This window comes from Lycorma delicatula, chromosome 1 (genome assembly GCF_047948215.1).
Source record: "Lycorma delicatula isolate Av1 chromosome 1, ASM4794821v1, whole genome shotgun sequence".
NCBI lineage: Eukaryota > Metazoa > Arthropoda > Insecta > Hemiptera > Fulgoridae > Lycorma > Lycorma delicatula.
This window is the reverse complement of record NC_134455.1, coordinates 272,734,130-272,749,509: the sequence shown is the minus strand read 5'-3', so window position 1 is coordinate 272,749,509 and position 15,380 is coordinate 272,734,130. Positions and strand designations below refer to the sequence as shown.

The 15,380-nt window shown below is 34.8% G+C and overlaps 1 protein-coding gene across 1 annotated transcript in view; it reads left to right on the top strand.

The window, feature by feature from the left end:
- Rpn1 (regulatory particle non-ATPase 1) overlaps window positions 1-15,380 on the top strand; it is an 86,135-nt gene that overhangs the window by 65,500 nt on the left and 5,255 nt on the right. Inside the window, exons 12-13 of the mRNA XM_075377801.1 lie at window positions 1,704-1,880; window positions 11,563-11,747. Of these exons, the coding sequence (XP_075233916.1) occupies window positions 1,704-1,880; window positions 11,563-11,747 (362 nt within the window). The remainder of the gene's footprint in view (window positions 1-1,703; window positions 1,881-11,562; window positions 11,748-15,380) is intronic.

The window sequence follows — 15,380 nt, the reverse complement described above, 5'->3', positions numbered from 1 at the left end:
AATATAACCCGGTTTTACTGCCTTGCATACCAACCAAGCTTTCAGTCATATGCATTGATAAATATCAAGGAACAAGTGAAATGTTTTTACAGAAATTGTGATCAACTTCACCTCTTTGCCAACCTTCTTATCAGCCCTTTTGAACTTAGGTTTAGTACATCATTAACTTTCATTGTACAAATTTTCAAGCGTCACATCAATGGGTAGGGGGGTTTCCCAGATAGATGGTACCTTTCACCTGTCTTACCTGGTCCCTGTACTAACAAAACTGTCAGCCCACTCAAATCTGTAACATATCTTAGAAATACATCGATTTCCAATAAATTTTGTCCACAAAGATCAGACCACTTTTTCGGCTCTAGCTCATGTACTATATTAATTTGATGAAAGGTCGCGTTGGGATGTTTAATTTATGAATTTTTGGTAGTCCAGTTAATTTCAGGGCAGTCAATTCCAAAGGACAATCTAGAATGGTATTTTAAGTTAATGTTATTATAATTAAAAGTTGGTCTGAATTTTTATTATTAAATTATTTTTACTTTTAGAATTTGATAGTTACGTTCATTAATTTCCTCATAGATATTATCAACAATTTATTGTTTTATGAAGTTATATTTTTCAACTGACTTGATAACCAGTGTATTTGTTTTTTTTCTGATTTTACTATTAAAACATTGTTTGTATCTAATCCTTCTAATTGCTAAATTAGTTAATTTGTTGATAAATTGTTCATTTTTTTGAAAAATTTGAGCTGATAATGTTATGTAATTGTTCGTTATCTGTTAGATTCATTCTGTTTGAATTTATTTCAGAATCTACAACATAGTTCTTAATAATGTTAATTTATTATTATGTAAGTTGAATTTAAATGCATTAGAAATGATTAATTTTTCATTATCATTAAAATTGATATTTTTTAAGATTAAAAAAGTATTATTTATATTACCAAAATTTTCTTGAAGATGTGTAAAATTATGATTAAATTTATTGTTTAAATTATTGTTGACAATAATATATATATATATATATATATATATATATATATATATATAATATAATAATAGTAATAATATAATAATTTCTCATTTAGTATCCTTATTTAATCTCAATTTATTTGGAAAAGTCTGCATAAACTTTGTTAAACATTAAAGTTAGTTTTATTTAACATCGCACAAACATTAAACATTCCTATTTTTGATATTGTCACAATTTAGAATATTAGAAATTAATAAAGATAACAAAAGATTAAATATATTAGAAAAATATTACTTATATAAATACAAACAGAAATTCAGTTTGATAAATCATGTGCCATTTTTTGAAGGATATCTTATGAAAACAACATCTAGCAGCAATCATGTATTAAAGTAATTCACAATTTTCATTATAATATTACAGTAATGTAACAAATATTACTTCATGTGTTTGGTTTATTTCAATATTTTTAACATTTTTGATATCTTTTTAATATGCAGTTTAATTCAATGAATTCAATCATGACTGAGGATGTGGGATCCCACAAAAGTACTTTCATGATAGAATTAAGGTAAGATACATCTTGTTTCAATATTCTGTACTTAGATGTTTAATATTAATAGAATTTAAAATATCTTAATTATCTGAGGTATGTAGTATATTTAGGTTTAATAATAATTTTGCTTTCCTGATGTTTAACAGAGAATGATTTTTTTTTATACCAACAGAAAGATGAAAAAAAAGATGGGGATAAGAAAGATGACAAGAAGGATGATGCTAAAAGCAAAGAAGCCAAGGCTAAAGATTTAACTTCAATGCAGGCAGTTGCAGCACTTTCTGTTGCAGTTATTGCTATGGGAGAGGAAACAGGCTCAGAAATGACCACAAGAATATTTGGTCAACTTGTAAGTGTCAATTTGGCAATATTCAGTTATTATTTATTAATACTGTATGTTGAAATAAAAATAATGTGAATGTGTTTTGTATGTATTAGGAGGAATTAGGAAGACAAGCTTTACCTGATAATAGCCTTGAGCCTTGATAATAGCTACAGCCTTAGTAATAGTCTCTGGACAGGTCCAGATGCTGATCTTTCTTCAGCAGAACATAAATACTTCAGAATGAATTCTCTGATTTTATAGTCAAAATTCAGAAACCACCCTAGGAAAGGTGGAATCAAATATGAGAAATGAGTGGTTAATGAGAAGCGATAATTACAAATTAATGCTTTAAGCACTTCACAGGTAATAAGTACCAAACCCCACCATAATTCCCCAGGAAAATGGGAAATTTTTATTGATTAGTGGATTTTTGTAATATTCAATATTTTTTTTAAATTGAATACCTTATATATAGGTGTAACAGAGTATTTTTCCTCCAGCTTCTAAAGAGCCACCTGAGAGCAGCTTCAGGCTTCGTTATTGAAACACTTTTTGAGAGTTTTGAAACATTTCAGAGTTATGAGTAAGTACTCAACAGAACAGTTCAGTGAGATTTCCCACTGAAGGGATGATTCTTAAAGTGGTCCTCATACCTTTATTGTTATTATGTTAATTTATACATCACAGATCAGCTAATTTTTCATCTCTTTACTGATTTGATTTACTTATCCATTCTTATTTATTGTGCTAAATTTTTTTTTAATTTCACTTATTTGTCACATCATAATTCAGTAATTGTTTTGTATATTTTGTTTTTGTGTTGCATTGCTGTTTGGTTTTTTCAATTCTATTACTAAACTCTTGTTCTACTTCTTATGAGAATTTGTCATACACTTATTCTCTAAATATTCTTTTGTTTCTATTGAACACAGGTTGTTTTTGGTAAAACTTTGTCTTCTGTCATGACAATAAACACTTGTAAGAATAGTAAGAGTTCAAAAGGAAATTTAGTAGGAAATCTCGTGATACTGAAATAATTTGGTACCATTTTAATATGGTATGTAGTCTCACAGAACAGGACAGAAATCAAATAAAACCATGAGGTGGCTATCAACAAGCTGATGTGCCTAAAGAGTACAGCCAACAATATATTGAAAAAAAAATATCTCCATTTGTACAAAGTTCTGTCGAACATCATTTGAGATTAACAGACCACAACATCTAGACTAAGTACTAAAACTGGTTTTAGGATTTCTTGTCAGAAAAAGTTGATGTTATGGATGTGACTTTCTTTAGTGATGATGGTTGGTGTTTGAATGCAAGAGTTTATTTTCACATACTTGGACATATCAAAGCCAAGATATTTGTTAAGGAAGTGCATAATGAAAATCCCTATGAATTTAAGAACATGCTTTTTCTCACCAGAAGCTGAGCTTGGATGCTATTGTTTGTATATGAAATGTTGGGCATGTTTTCTTCAGTGAATCATTGACTTAGAGTGATATTATACTCAGATTGAATCATTCCTATCTTAATCTCATGGAATGTGAAGTCCACAAAGAATAGTTTCAGCAAGACAGTTCACTTTTCATGCTGTACGTGCATTATTGTATTTTCTGAAGAACTTCTTTGGAAATTGTACCATTTCTAGGAAACTGTGGCCAGTTGATTCAGTGGATTTGATCCAACACCTGACTTTTTCCTGTTGGAAACTTTTGAAGATATATATGCAGGCAATCTGCATACACTTATATTATTTGCTGCCTCACAACTGATAGCCAGCAAATTCTAGTTATTTTTTGAATATATTTATACCAGAACAGTTATTCTGGAGTAAATACTGGGTGATTTTTGAAAACACAACCCAAGCAAAATACTTTTTAGAAAAGTTAATACAACAGTTTCAGATGAAGGGGTTGGCAGTACTATCTATTGTTGTTTTCTAATCAGGTAATACAATTTTCTATTTCTTTTTTGTGAATAGTTAGTTAGTTTTGGTTGTCTGTGTTTTTTATTAAGAGAAATGGTTTTGAAAACGAAAGAAAGAATTTTTATTGGGGAAATATTTAACAACTAAATCTTTTGTTTTGTTCCAAGAAGCTTTTCAACGGCACTTCTCGGGTCTGAATATACCAAATAGATCTTAAGTTCATTGTTTGATAAAAAAATATAAAGGGACTCGTTCTGCAATTCGTTTGATAAAAAAATATAAAGGGACTGGTTTGTTTACAATCAGAGGCATAGCCAGAAGCATTCAGTACTTAATGACGAAACAATAGAAGATGTTAGAGGGTAAAGTTTTTAAGCGCATCTAACAAATCATTATGAAAACTTGCGCAACAAAAAGGAACATCTCTGCATAGTGTCTTTAAAGCTACTCGGCCACTTAATTTAGAGCCATATCAAATTCATGTATCACATGAGTTATATACAGTTAATTATGCTGCTATCAGTTTGTTCAGGAAAGCATTAAAGTGTTTGATAATATATTTTTCACAGATGAGGCTTGGTTTCATTTGAATAGTTATATTATAGTCAGAAAGATTGTTACGGGAGCTCCAGCAATCCTCACATCATCCATTCACATTCTCTACACTCAGAAAATTAGTGTGTAGGATGCGATTTCCAGGCAAAGAATAATTGACCCCGTATTCTTTGAAAACACTGTTATGCAGACCTCTGTACAATTTATTGTAAATTTAGAATTAAATGAGAGAGCTTTGTGATTTCAACAAGATGGTGGGGCCATATTTCATGTGGCAATAACAATGGACCTTTTGAAAGATTTCTTTGGTGAAAGAGTAATACAGAATGGCTTATGACCAGTTGATCATTGCTGATCTTGCCACCTTGTCACCTGATCTTGCTCCTGCATTTTTTTTCTCTGGAGATATCTAAAAGATTGTGCATTTAAAAATAATCCACACACTGTTAAAGAACTGAAAGTCAACATAACTCAGGAATTATGAAAATTGGAAGAGGTACACTATGGAAAGGTTGCACAGAATATGAAAAAAGTTAAGAGACTTGCTTTGATGAAAATGGTGGACACTAAACACTTGTTATAATAAAATTTGATCTGAATATTGTTTTGCATAAATAATTGTAATTTTTATAACTAATCACATTAAATATAGCACAGTGTTTCTCAACTTGAGGTGGGGTGTTCCCCTAGGGGAGCATGATGGCACTAAATGGGGATGTAAGCATATCGAAAAGAAAATATTAAAAAATTATTAATTTACTGAAGGGAAAGCGAAACAAAATATATTCTGACATATTAAATAATAAAATACACATTTACACTGATATAATGCATTTATAAATAGGATTGTATCAGTACTGCACAATGTTTTTAATAATTAACTTATTAATACTAAATTAAAAACAAGTTTAATAATTATTAGTGACTCCCTTGGGCCTGTCTTGCAGAGCAAAGTTTTTCAAAGGAAGGTTTCATATTAGAAATAGACACTTTAAGTTCTTTTTCTATAATTAGCCGAGATCTATATTTTGTCTTCATAGCAGTCATCGCAGAAAATTCGGTTTCGCAAAGGTAGGATGTTGAAAATGATATGTGTACAAAATGCTCTTGTTTTCAGTGCAGAAAACTCATCATCTACCCCTGCCCAAGATTCAAAGAGTGATTATTACTAAATTGTATATTGATTTCGCCACTTGCCGTGAAGTCTGAAGATTTTTCTTCTTTGACAGTTGAGAGCCCTTTGGGAGTATTTTGGAATGGATCCCTAACCCACTAGTTTCACATGTTGTTCTTCAGCCTTGTAAGTTTCAACACAGTCATCCACATTTGCAAACATTTCTAGATTTTTTTTTGCTTTAAATTTCTGTTTCACAATAAGAGTTGAAAATTCAAGGTATTTAATTTCTTGATTATGTCGACCAAGTAGCTCAATTCCAACACAAATAAATTATTTTGAAATTTCTCTGCTTCGAGTCGGTTTTCCTCTTCTAGAAGAATGGCGATTTCATCTCTTAATTCATAAACACATTGCAAAAATTTCCCATGTGATAACCATCTTGCCTCACAATAAAATAGTAACACTGAATATACTGCACCCATGTCTTTACAAAGTGCATAGAAGATTCTTGATTGTAAGGGACTCATTTTTATATAATTTATTATGGTTACAACCATTGTTAGCACAATATTCAGACCAGGACTCATTTCTTTTGAAGCCAGAGCTTCTCTGTGAATCATGCAATGTATCCAGACACCCTGTGGAAATTTTGTTTCACAAATGCTTATTTAGTTTAGAATTTTTCAGACATTGAACAAGCACCATCGGTGCATATTCCGATGCAATTTTTCCACTCTATGTTTGCCTCGATTATAAAATCATTTAAGATAGCAAGTAATGTGGTGAGTTATGTTGCTTTGAGTTCTTATTAAGTTGCAGAAAAATAGTTCTACTGCTGACATACCATCACAAAATCAAACATAGGGAATGAAATGAGCATTTTTGTTGCCTTATCAAGCTGAATTGAAAACAATTTGTCATGCAACTTCCTGAAAAGCTGTACATCTTCAACTATATCACCAATTCAACAGGCAATAGTATCATTTAATAGCGGTATGGATTGCAATTGTTTTGCAAAATTATCTCCAAACATAGTTTCTATAATCTCAATTGCAGCTGGAAAAATAAGCTCTTCACCAGTGGTGTGAGGCTTTTTACATCTGGCTATTTTATAAGAAACTTTGCAAGAGGCAAGTAAAACTTTTTCATTCACAGACAAAGTTTTTTTTTAAATTGATGTTTGCTTTTCATATAATTTTTTTAATTTGAAGAATTCTTGGGGTTTCTTAACGTACTCACTATGCCGTATTTCCAAATGCCGTTTCCAAAGTTTATTATTAGGTTTATTTTTAAGCAATTTAAGCAAATGATACACGGTGTATCGGATACTGGTGTCTTTTTGCATGAAATTTTGCCCTCAGAAACTTAGTAATATCCATATAGATAAATACAAGGTGAACTACTTTGGAACTAGTGGTGGCACGAAGGTGGAAATATTTAGTAGATCTCTTGATCTTTACAGATGTAGAAGATGGTTATACCAAGGCATTTCAAGCTGTTTGTCAGTCACAGCCTTATGGCCCTGATGTTGAATTAAAAAAACTGGAATGCATTGGACATATGAAAAAATGAATGGGCCCAAGATTAGGAAATCTAAAGGCTCAGTGCACGAAGTTCACTGTTTTTTCGAAGACGAAAAAACAGTCTGACAGGTTTTTCCATTAAAAAATTACAAACCTACTATGGCCTTTTAATTAGAAAAAATATTACAAGTGTAGCAACAATGAGACAAGCAGTGTGTACACTTTATTTCCATGTGTTATCAAGTAATGATGAGCTTGAGCATCAACTTTGTCTGCAGACAAATGGCACATGGTGCAAGTACACTTTACACCACTTGTTACAGTACGAAGCTGTAACATAGGTAAAATAAGATTATTAGACGACTGTATGATAATTTGTCGGCACTCTTGAGAAGCATAAACTTCATCTTGGGTACAGAACTCCTCAAATTTTGGATGTCCGTCCAGCCCTCTGTGGTGACAAAACTGCCAGCGCTCGGTCTTCTAGCGGCGGTTGTGAATTACACGAACTAACAGGAGACAGTCATTGGCGAAAGCCTGGGCCGTGACCCCTTCCAAGAATGTCAGTCCCAAAAATCTGTCGAATACCAGGTTCCACAGCAAGGGATCGACAGAACAGAGAACGGAGCCCTGCAAGCTTCCCCTGGTGACAAATTTTTCCACAACTAGGTGTGCATCTTTAAACAGAATTGTACGATTAAACAAATAGTCAGGCACTACGGCCTGCAGGGCTATGGGAACATAGCGGCGTTCCAACTCATAGAGGACAGAACTTCAACCCAAGGAAGGAAATCCTGCCTCTATGTCAATAAAAATTCCCTAAACATATTTACAGTAGGCGGTTTCCACTTCAGCAAGAGCATTTAAGATGCAATCCTTGGTATCAACCCCTTTCATGAAGCCATACTGGCCTCGAAGAAATGAGTTCATATCGGTGCTTTTTCAGAGCCGTTCCACAACCAGCCTTTCAAGCAACTTGCCGATTACTGTCAAGAGGCTGATGGGCCGGTAACTGCTGACCTCACTCGGATTCTTTCCTGATTTTAAGAGCACCCTCACCAAAGCCACTTTTCAACAAGTTGGGAAGCAACCCCAGCTAAGGCACCTCGAAAACAGCCTGCTAAGCGGCTCTCTTATGACAAGCAGCAGATGGTAGAAAATATCCGGGTCAAGTTGGTCAATACCTGGTGCTTTTTTCAGTGCCATTCGAGAAACCACTCGGTCTGTATCTACAGGATCCACAGCCCACATGCCAGGGAATGGTGTCTCACCTGCCCCGACATCAACTTCTGCTTCACCCTCCATAGCATCTGGAAACAGAGTATCCAGGAACACCTGGTAATTTGCCACATATATTACAGTATGGTTTTGACCACCAAACCCGCATCGAACATTGGACAGCACGTGCAGTGGCTTTGGCTGGTTATATGATTTTATGAGCTGCCAGAAGTTGTGCTGCAACTTGCGCATGGAGTCTTGCCATAACTTGAGTCTGACTTCATTGATGACATGAACACACTCATACAGGCACGCTGGTAGATCCGCAAACTCTCAGCGCGCACGTCATCAGCGATAATCCCCATTAGGAGGCAATACTGGTATCTTCTCCTAGCGGACCTAACTCTTGCATGCAGCATACTACTAAGGTCAGAGAATCGCCACTTTTTCTTGGGTTTCCACCTGCGTTTAACAGATTGCTCCCTGGAAGCAGCAGTCATGATGGCTCCAGGCACTCTCCGATCAGCAGACTGGCCACTACCAAAGGGTCCATCCATTGGCCGAGGCTGCCATAGGACCCGATCGCAGCCAGTCTTGATGGCCCGGCCGAATTGTTCAGCCATCAGTTCCACCTCCTCCCTGTGCTCCACGCGCCATTCCAACCCCTGTAAGACAGCTGCATACTTATGCCACAGCCTGTGCTGATCCAGGTCCCTTAGGTTATAGCAACCCGAATCTTGAGCTCTTGGACCTCCACCATAAACGATCTCATAGCTTTTAAGTCTATGATCACTCAAACTGGCCTCGAGCCAGACAGTGCAACTACTTGTACACCTAAGCAGATCGCCTATCACCAAGGTGATGTTGATTTAACTTTCCCCCACTTCGGAAGAGAAAGTTGGCGGTTGTTCTGTCTCATTAACCAAGTAGAGGTTCCTGGCTTTAACAAACTGTCCAAGACCAGCGCCTCTGGGGCCAGTGAGTGATGAACCCCAGGCGGAAGACTTAGCCTTAGCGTCCAGAGCAATCAGCACTCTGATCCTCAGGATTCCATCCAGAATCCATTCCAACTTCGCCAACAAGTCATCGATACTCCATCCAAGCTGGAAGTATCCCGACATCAGTACGACATTGAACGTACCCCTCGTGACTCACACAACTGTGAACTACTCGTCAGAAAACTGGGGCATCCAAAAGACACCTAATGAGCATGATCACAGAGAGCAGCCATCCCCCACGAGATTGAATAACATCACCGCCTTGGAAGCAGACCACCCTATCCCCAATACAGCTCCTGGACCAAGAGGGTCGTACTCCTCAAGGATCCTCATGGCTTCATTGGTGGCTGCCCAGGAATGTTGCAGGTTTAACTACCCCAGGCACAAGCGTTCAACAAGGTGACGACCGTCCTCAAAAGCTTTCCCCAATTCACGCCTCGCCATACGCCGTATTGTTTATGATCTTCACCTGGGCTATGTCATGTGATCTGCATTGTTTGTCCCTGACCCGGTGCCTAGCATCAAAGCCTTTCACCAAGGTACAGGGAGCGCACTTTTCAGCTCATTCTTCCTAAGAATGTCAGCCTCCAGCAGCCGCTTCACCTGCTGCTCATCAACAACCTCAAAGACGACTCCATGGTCTCTTCTTTTTGTGACCCGGGAAATCTGGAACCTTTCCTTCTGCAGGTCCAGAACCTTCTTCAGGGTCAGCTCCATCATTGCAGACACCCCCGGACCGAGTGTCACAGGGATCACCTTGACGGTGGCCCGCTTAATACTGATAGCCAACGCCTGGACTGGCGGTGGGGGACTAACCCGCTTAGGCCCCGGCACAGCTGTTACTGCAGTGAAGGTTTTTTTACCTTCTCCTCCACCCATTTCAGAGAAGTGTGGATCTCGCTAAGGACCCTCCTCGTTTCCAGTTTGAAGTCCTTAACTCCTTCCACCACCTAATCAACCTTGCCAATAGTTGAGAAACGACTGAACAAGGGCTCGGTTTGCGCCCTGGAAGTTTTCGTTTCAATGCCAGTTCAGCAACCATCAAGGAACATTCAGAAAGATACAAGTCTACCAGCTGTCTAAACTCAACCAAAATCCTTGACTCCTTTTTTCTGGATATGAGCAGACCCTCGATTCGCTCTATCCCTTGAGATCCCAAGCTAGACCCCCTCAAGTGAGGCTTCACCCCGAAGTCCTCCAAGACAGGGCCGACCACTGCACCACTGTACGCCACCATCCTCAACTTTGCAAGGAGCTGCCTCTCAGCCTTGGCACACCCTCTACTCCCTTGCTCTCCCTGCATAGTTCCGATTGAAGTCTTCCCCCCACAGCTCAACGCAGAGGTTTTGGCCGGATTTTTCGTGCAATCCACTGGTGCACAAGAGGGTAGGGCCTTCCCACTCATGGTAAAAGAGGACCCAGAAGCCTTGGTGGAAAAAAGAAGGTTAGGCAAAAGTGAAGTTTGATGAGAAAAGCTAGAAGATCAATATGAAGAAGAAGGTCGTGAAAAATCCATTATACAGTATAGGCAGTTACTAAAAGTAAGTGCCCAACATTATTATTTACAATGAAATCTGAACTGATATTGCTGTATCTTTAAACTCAATTTCCTGCAGTTTTCATTTTTTTTGGTTTTATGTACCTTTTTTCAACTTCTACTTAAGATAAAAGGATAAATCTTTTTTTTTTTTAATCTTCAGCTCACTTAACTACAAACTGGATGTACAGAATTAAAAAATATTCATAATACAAAAAATATTTTTGGTGAAAATTTTCATTCAAAAAAGATAATTTACAAAAAATATCCAAAGAAAAATTACTTTTCAAACAATTAAAATGAGAATATTCAAATGTAAGATTACAGATCTTTCAAATGAAAAATATCATGTAAATATGTTAAGTACTTCCTTAAATTGGGTTGCCTTTTTTTTTATTGTAACAAACATCCTAATGGAATATTTCCATTATTTTATTTCCAAGTTTTCAGATGCCCTTTATTATATACCAATATTATATATAAAGAAGTTTTATATATTAAAGAAGTTTGACTTGATACTCATCATTTAGGAAAAGCATAGTGTTTTTTCTTATGAGAATATAATATATTTTTTAATTTTGTTTCTCAGAATTAACCTTAAAAAATTATTATGCAAGTTTTAAAATGTTTGAGTAACACTTTGTCAGATGTATTCATGTTCATGTTATTATAATAAATCTATATTCTTTTATCATAAGTGTTGGTCTACGTTCTTTTTAATATAAACATAAATTTTTTCATTTTTAATAGAATTTTATCTTGTTTTATACTAGAAAGATTAAGCGAGTGAATTTTTGCATTATTTTCAATTATTTCCTTTGTTTTTAGGGAAGATATGGAGAACCTGCCATAAGAAGAGCTGTTCCTTTGGCTATTGCCCTCTCATCCATATCAAATCCTCAGCTAAGTGTCATCGATGTGTTAAATAAGTATTCACATGACCTGGATGAGGAGGTTGCTCATAATGCAATATTTTCCATGGGTCTGGTGGGTGCTGGAACAAACAATGCAAGGTATGCATGTCCATGTATTTCTATATGTTAATTAGAAAATTTCTGTCAAAATCGACTTAAATTTTATTGTTGTATAAATTGTAATATTTCTGCTACCAGCATGAGAAAAAAAGAAATAGATGAATTATGTTGTCCTGTAATTGTTTTCTATTTTTTATGTTGTTTAACTATAGTAAGCTTTACAAAAGACAAAAAGTTGTCTTTAAAGAGTTATAAAGTAAGTAATAGAAAAAATTTTTACATCAGATCAAAATGTATTGTCTCTTATTGTTATGAGTTATTTGAAGAACCTGAAGGAATTCTGGAAAATTAAACAAACATTTACCCCATTATTCATCTGTTTTATTTTAGTTATTTACTTTCAGATTATTACTTTTTTAAGAAATAAATAGGTTATTAAGTGTACTGATAGAAAGAATTTTATATTTGTGTAAGTAGTTTTAAAAATTTTCTTTGTTAGTTTCAATGTAATCATATTTAAATAATTAATGTTTTGGCACTTAGTAAAGATGGTAAATCTTTTTCCTATTAACTCATTTCTCTCACGTATGCAGTAAAATCTTTCTATAAGATAGCTCTTCATAACAAAAATCTTTCTGTAAAAAGGAACTGGCTGTGCCTTGAAAATTCTTAATAATCTCTCTACCATGCAGAAGAAAAATTTGAAATTTCACTTCAGCCAAAAAAATATGTATCTATCAATAACTGCTTTTGAATCAGTGAGTGTTTGTCAAGGGTTAATGGTCAGAGTATTTGATCTCTGAATAGAAACAAGTTACATTAGATCACAACTTTAATTTACAGTTTCTAAAAATTTTATAAATAGCTTCTTTTCTTTCTGCATAAAAAGTATGGGCTGACAACTCATCAACATTGTACATCTTCCTCTGCTGTGAATAGGCCAAAAATGTTGCCCTAAATCCAGTTGCACAACTTATGAGGTGATGCAAATTGTACTATGCTGCAATTTTCAGTAATTGTAGGAATTTTTTAACTCCTTTTAACAACTTCATAGCAATCTATGACTAAAAATGCGTACTAGTTAATCTATTTTCATTTTGTGACAAATATCCTTACTGTGATGTATACAGTAGTGGGTAGATAGAAATTACAATCTAATTTCCATTGTTACTGTTATTGTCTTGTGACAAAGAAGCAGCTCTTACTGTAAGGTATACAGTAGGTGGTAGACCCAACCTACAATCAAATTTCCATCATTAAAGATACTGTTATTATTAAACTAGTGATTCACATACAATAGGTACTTTTTTATTAGTGTAACACTATATTTGGTATTTATATTATGTATACATAACATTCTTCAATTGTGCTAAATGTTATTTTTAGATTGTGGCTGTTATCTGTAAAATTCTTTCTACTGAAGAATAGCATGGAGAATGTAAGAGTTAGGCATTTTTAATGTGGTTGAAACAGGACTTTTTTTATGTACCATGAGATTAAAGTTTAAAGGTGAAAAATATATCAGTGAAAAGGAGAACTATCAGAGGAAAGAGTAACTGTTCTAGTTTTATGCCAGTATATTAGGCAGATATTAGACTCTTATCTTAAAATTGTCTTTTTTCCTGCCAACACTCCTAGTGTATTACAGCTGATAGGCCAGTGTCATCAAATATCTTATGTGCCATTACTGTAGTAAATTACTATTTGTCTCATTGAAGAAAGAGGAAATGATGAAAATGACAAAAACAAGCTCGCAGCTGATACAATTAAACAATAAAATACTGTTTTATCTTACTTATCTTATTACACAAAACAGTTTTTGAAGAAAATGATGAAAGTGATGACCTGCTGCTAAGTAAATGATTAAAAAGTTTAATGTGCTGCATTACCTTCAAAGACCTTATGTTTATCTTATAATGAAGAATTCCTAAGGCTAATGAGATAGCAACAGTAGCCAAATGAATTTACTAATATTGATATCATTGAAAACAATATGGTAATGAAGGTAATGAAGAAACTGGGCCAGAGATTCTATGACCAACCTCCAAACAAGCTATAAACACTATTAAACTTGTTTTGACTTATTTTAGATGCCAAGGAATTGACTTCTGTTTGCAACCTCGTATACTGAATACAGAAAATGTGACTGAAGAAGATTATTGCCAATTAAAAGATGAAATCATCATGGCGATGTTCACCATTTACAAGTTCACCACTAAATCAACCTGGTGGGTTTAGGGCTTCATTCAACTGTGTTTGCCCTGGTGTCCAGAGGACATCTTTTGAGACTTAAAGCCATCCACCTATTGGCACGATAGTTTCCACTTTGGAATCCTAAAGAACTAGCTCTTATGAACTACAAAAGTTTTGGCGGCAGAATGTCATTGAAAATTCATTTTTTACATCCTCATTTGAACTTTTTTCCTTTAAACTTGGGTTAACATCAGCGACAAACAAGGAGAAAGATTCCACCAAGATATATTTGAGATGCCTACCTTGCCTTAACAACAATGTTGTCAAGGCAGATGGAATGAATCTGTGATGACTTGATTACTGCTTGATGATAAAAAAGAAGACTTCACTGAACATAAAAGGAAAATAAGAAAAGCCACTTCTGAATCAGGCATAAAATATGGTTATCTCCTTATTGTTCAAATAAAACATATAATTAAAGAAACTGTTTGAAAACACAAAAACTATGCTCACAGATTATCCAACCTGCAATTGTATCTTAAGTCTCAAAGGCATATAAGAAATTTATCTTGATGTTATTGTCAAAGCATAATTTACAATGAAACACTTGAGTTCAGTAGAGTAGAAGAATTAAGAATTGACTCCCAAACTATGATAAACTGCGTTAATGATATGATTATGTTGATGCCCAAGGTCTTTTACGTTTACCAGTTGTTATGTTCTTTAAAGGCTAAAAAAAATGTTATATACATTTTTATATTGTATTCTCTCCTTTTTTTTTGGTGTAGAAAATCAATAAAGTTCTGGAAAGGGAAATTTGAAAAATTATAAAATATATTTTGTACACTGACAAGAAAAAATCATAATTGCGCAATATTTATTATGTTTGTTGTGCTGTTAGAGTATGAATGTTGGTAGCATTAATTAAATTGAGTAGGATTTCTTACCTTACAAATCACAGTCATTGTCACTGGTATCAGCTCTGTCTGTAAGTCACCATCAACTGCGAATCGGTTGGGAAAGCAAGCATTATCTTCAGAACTGTCTTAAGTGCATTTGATAACCCTGTTTTCTTGAAATGCTTTTCAATGATGTTGGATAAAATTGACCTCCAGGCACTCAGGATCCACTCACACATCACATTTAACATTGATCGTTTAGTTTTCATACCAGCATGTTTTTGTATTTGTTTTCTGACATCCATCTTGAAAACAGTTGGTGTATGTGCCCCTTGAAAAGCTTGACTGACATATCCAGGGGCTGCTACATTGATATTAAAAAATTATCCATTAGTCATGTCCATGTCAGTTTTTGCTTCTTCGAGGTAGGACATAACCGTCTGAATGAAAAAACAACATAACAGAGAAGTTTGTCTTCTGTCAGTTTTTGCTTCTTAACCGAGGCAGGACCTTAACTGTTGGAATGAGGAAACGACATTACAGAGAAGTGTGTCTTCTACTTCAGACATTTTCCATCTTT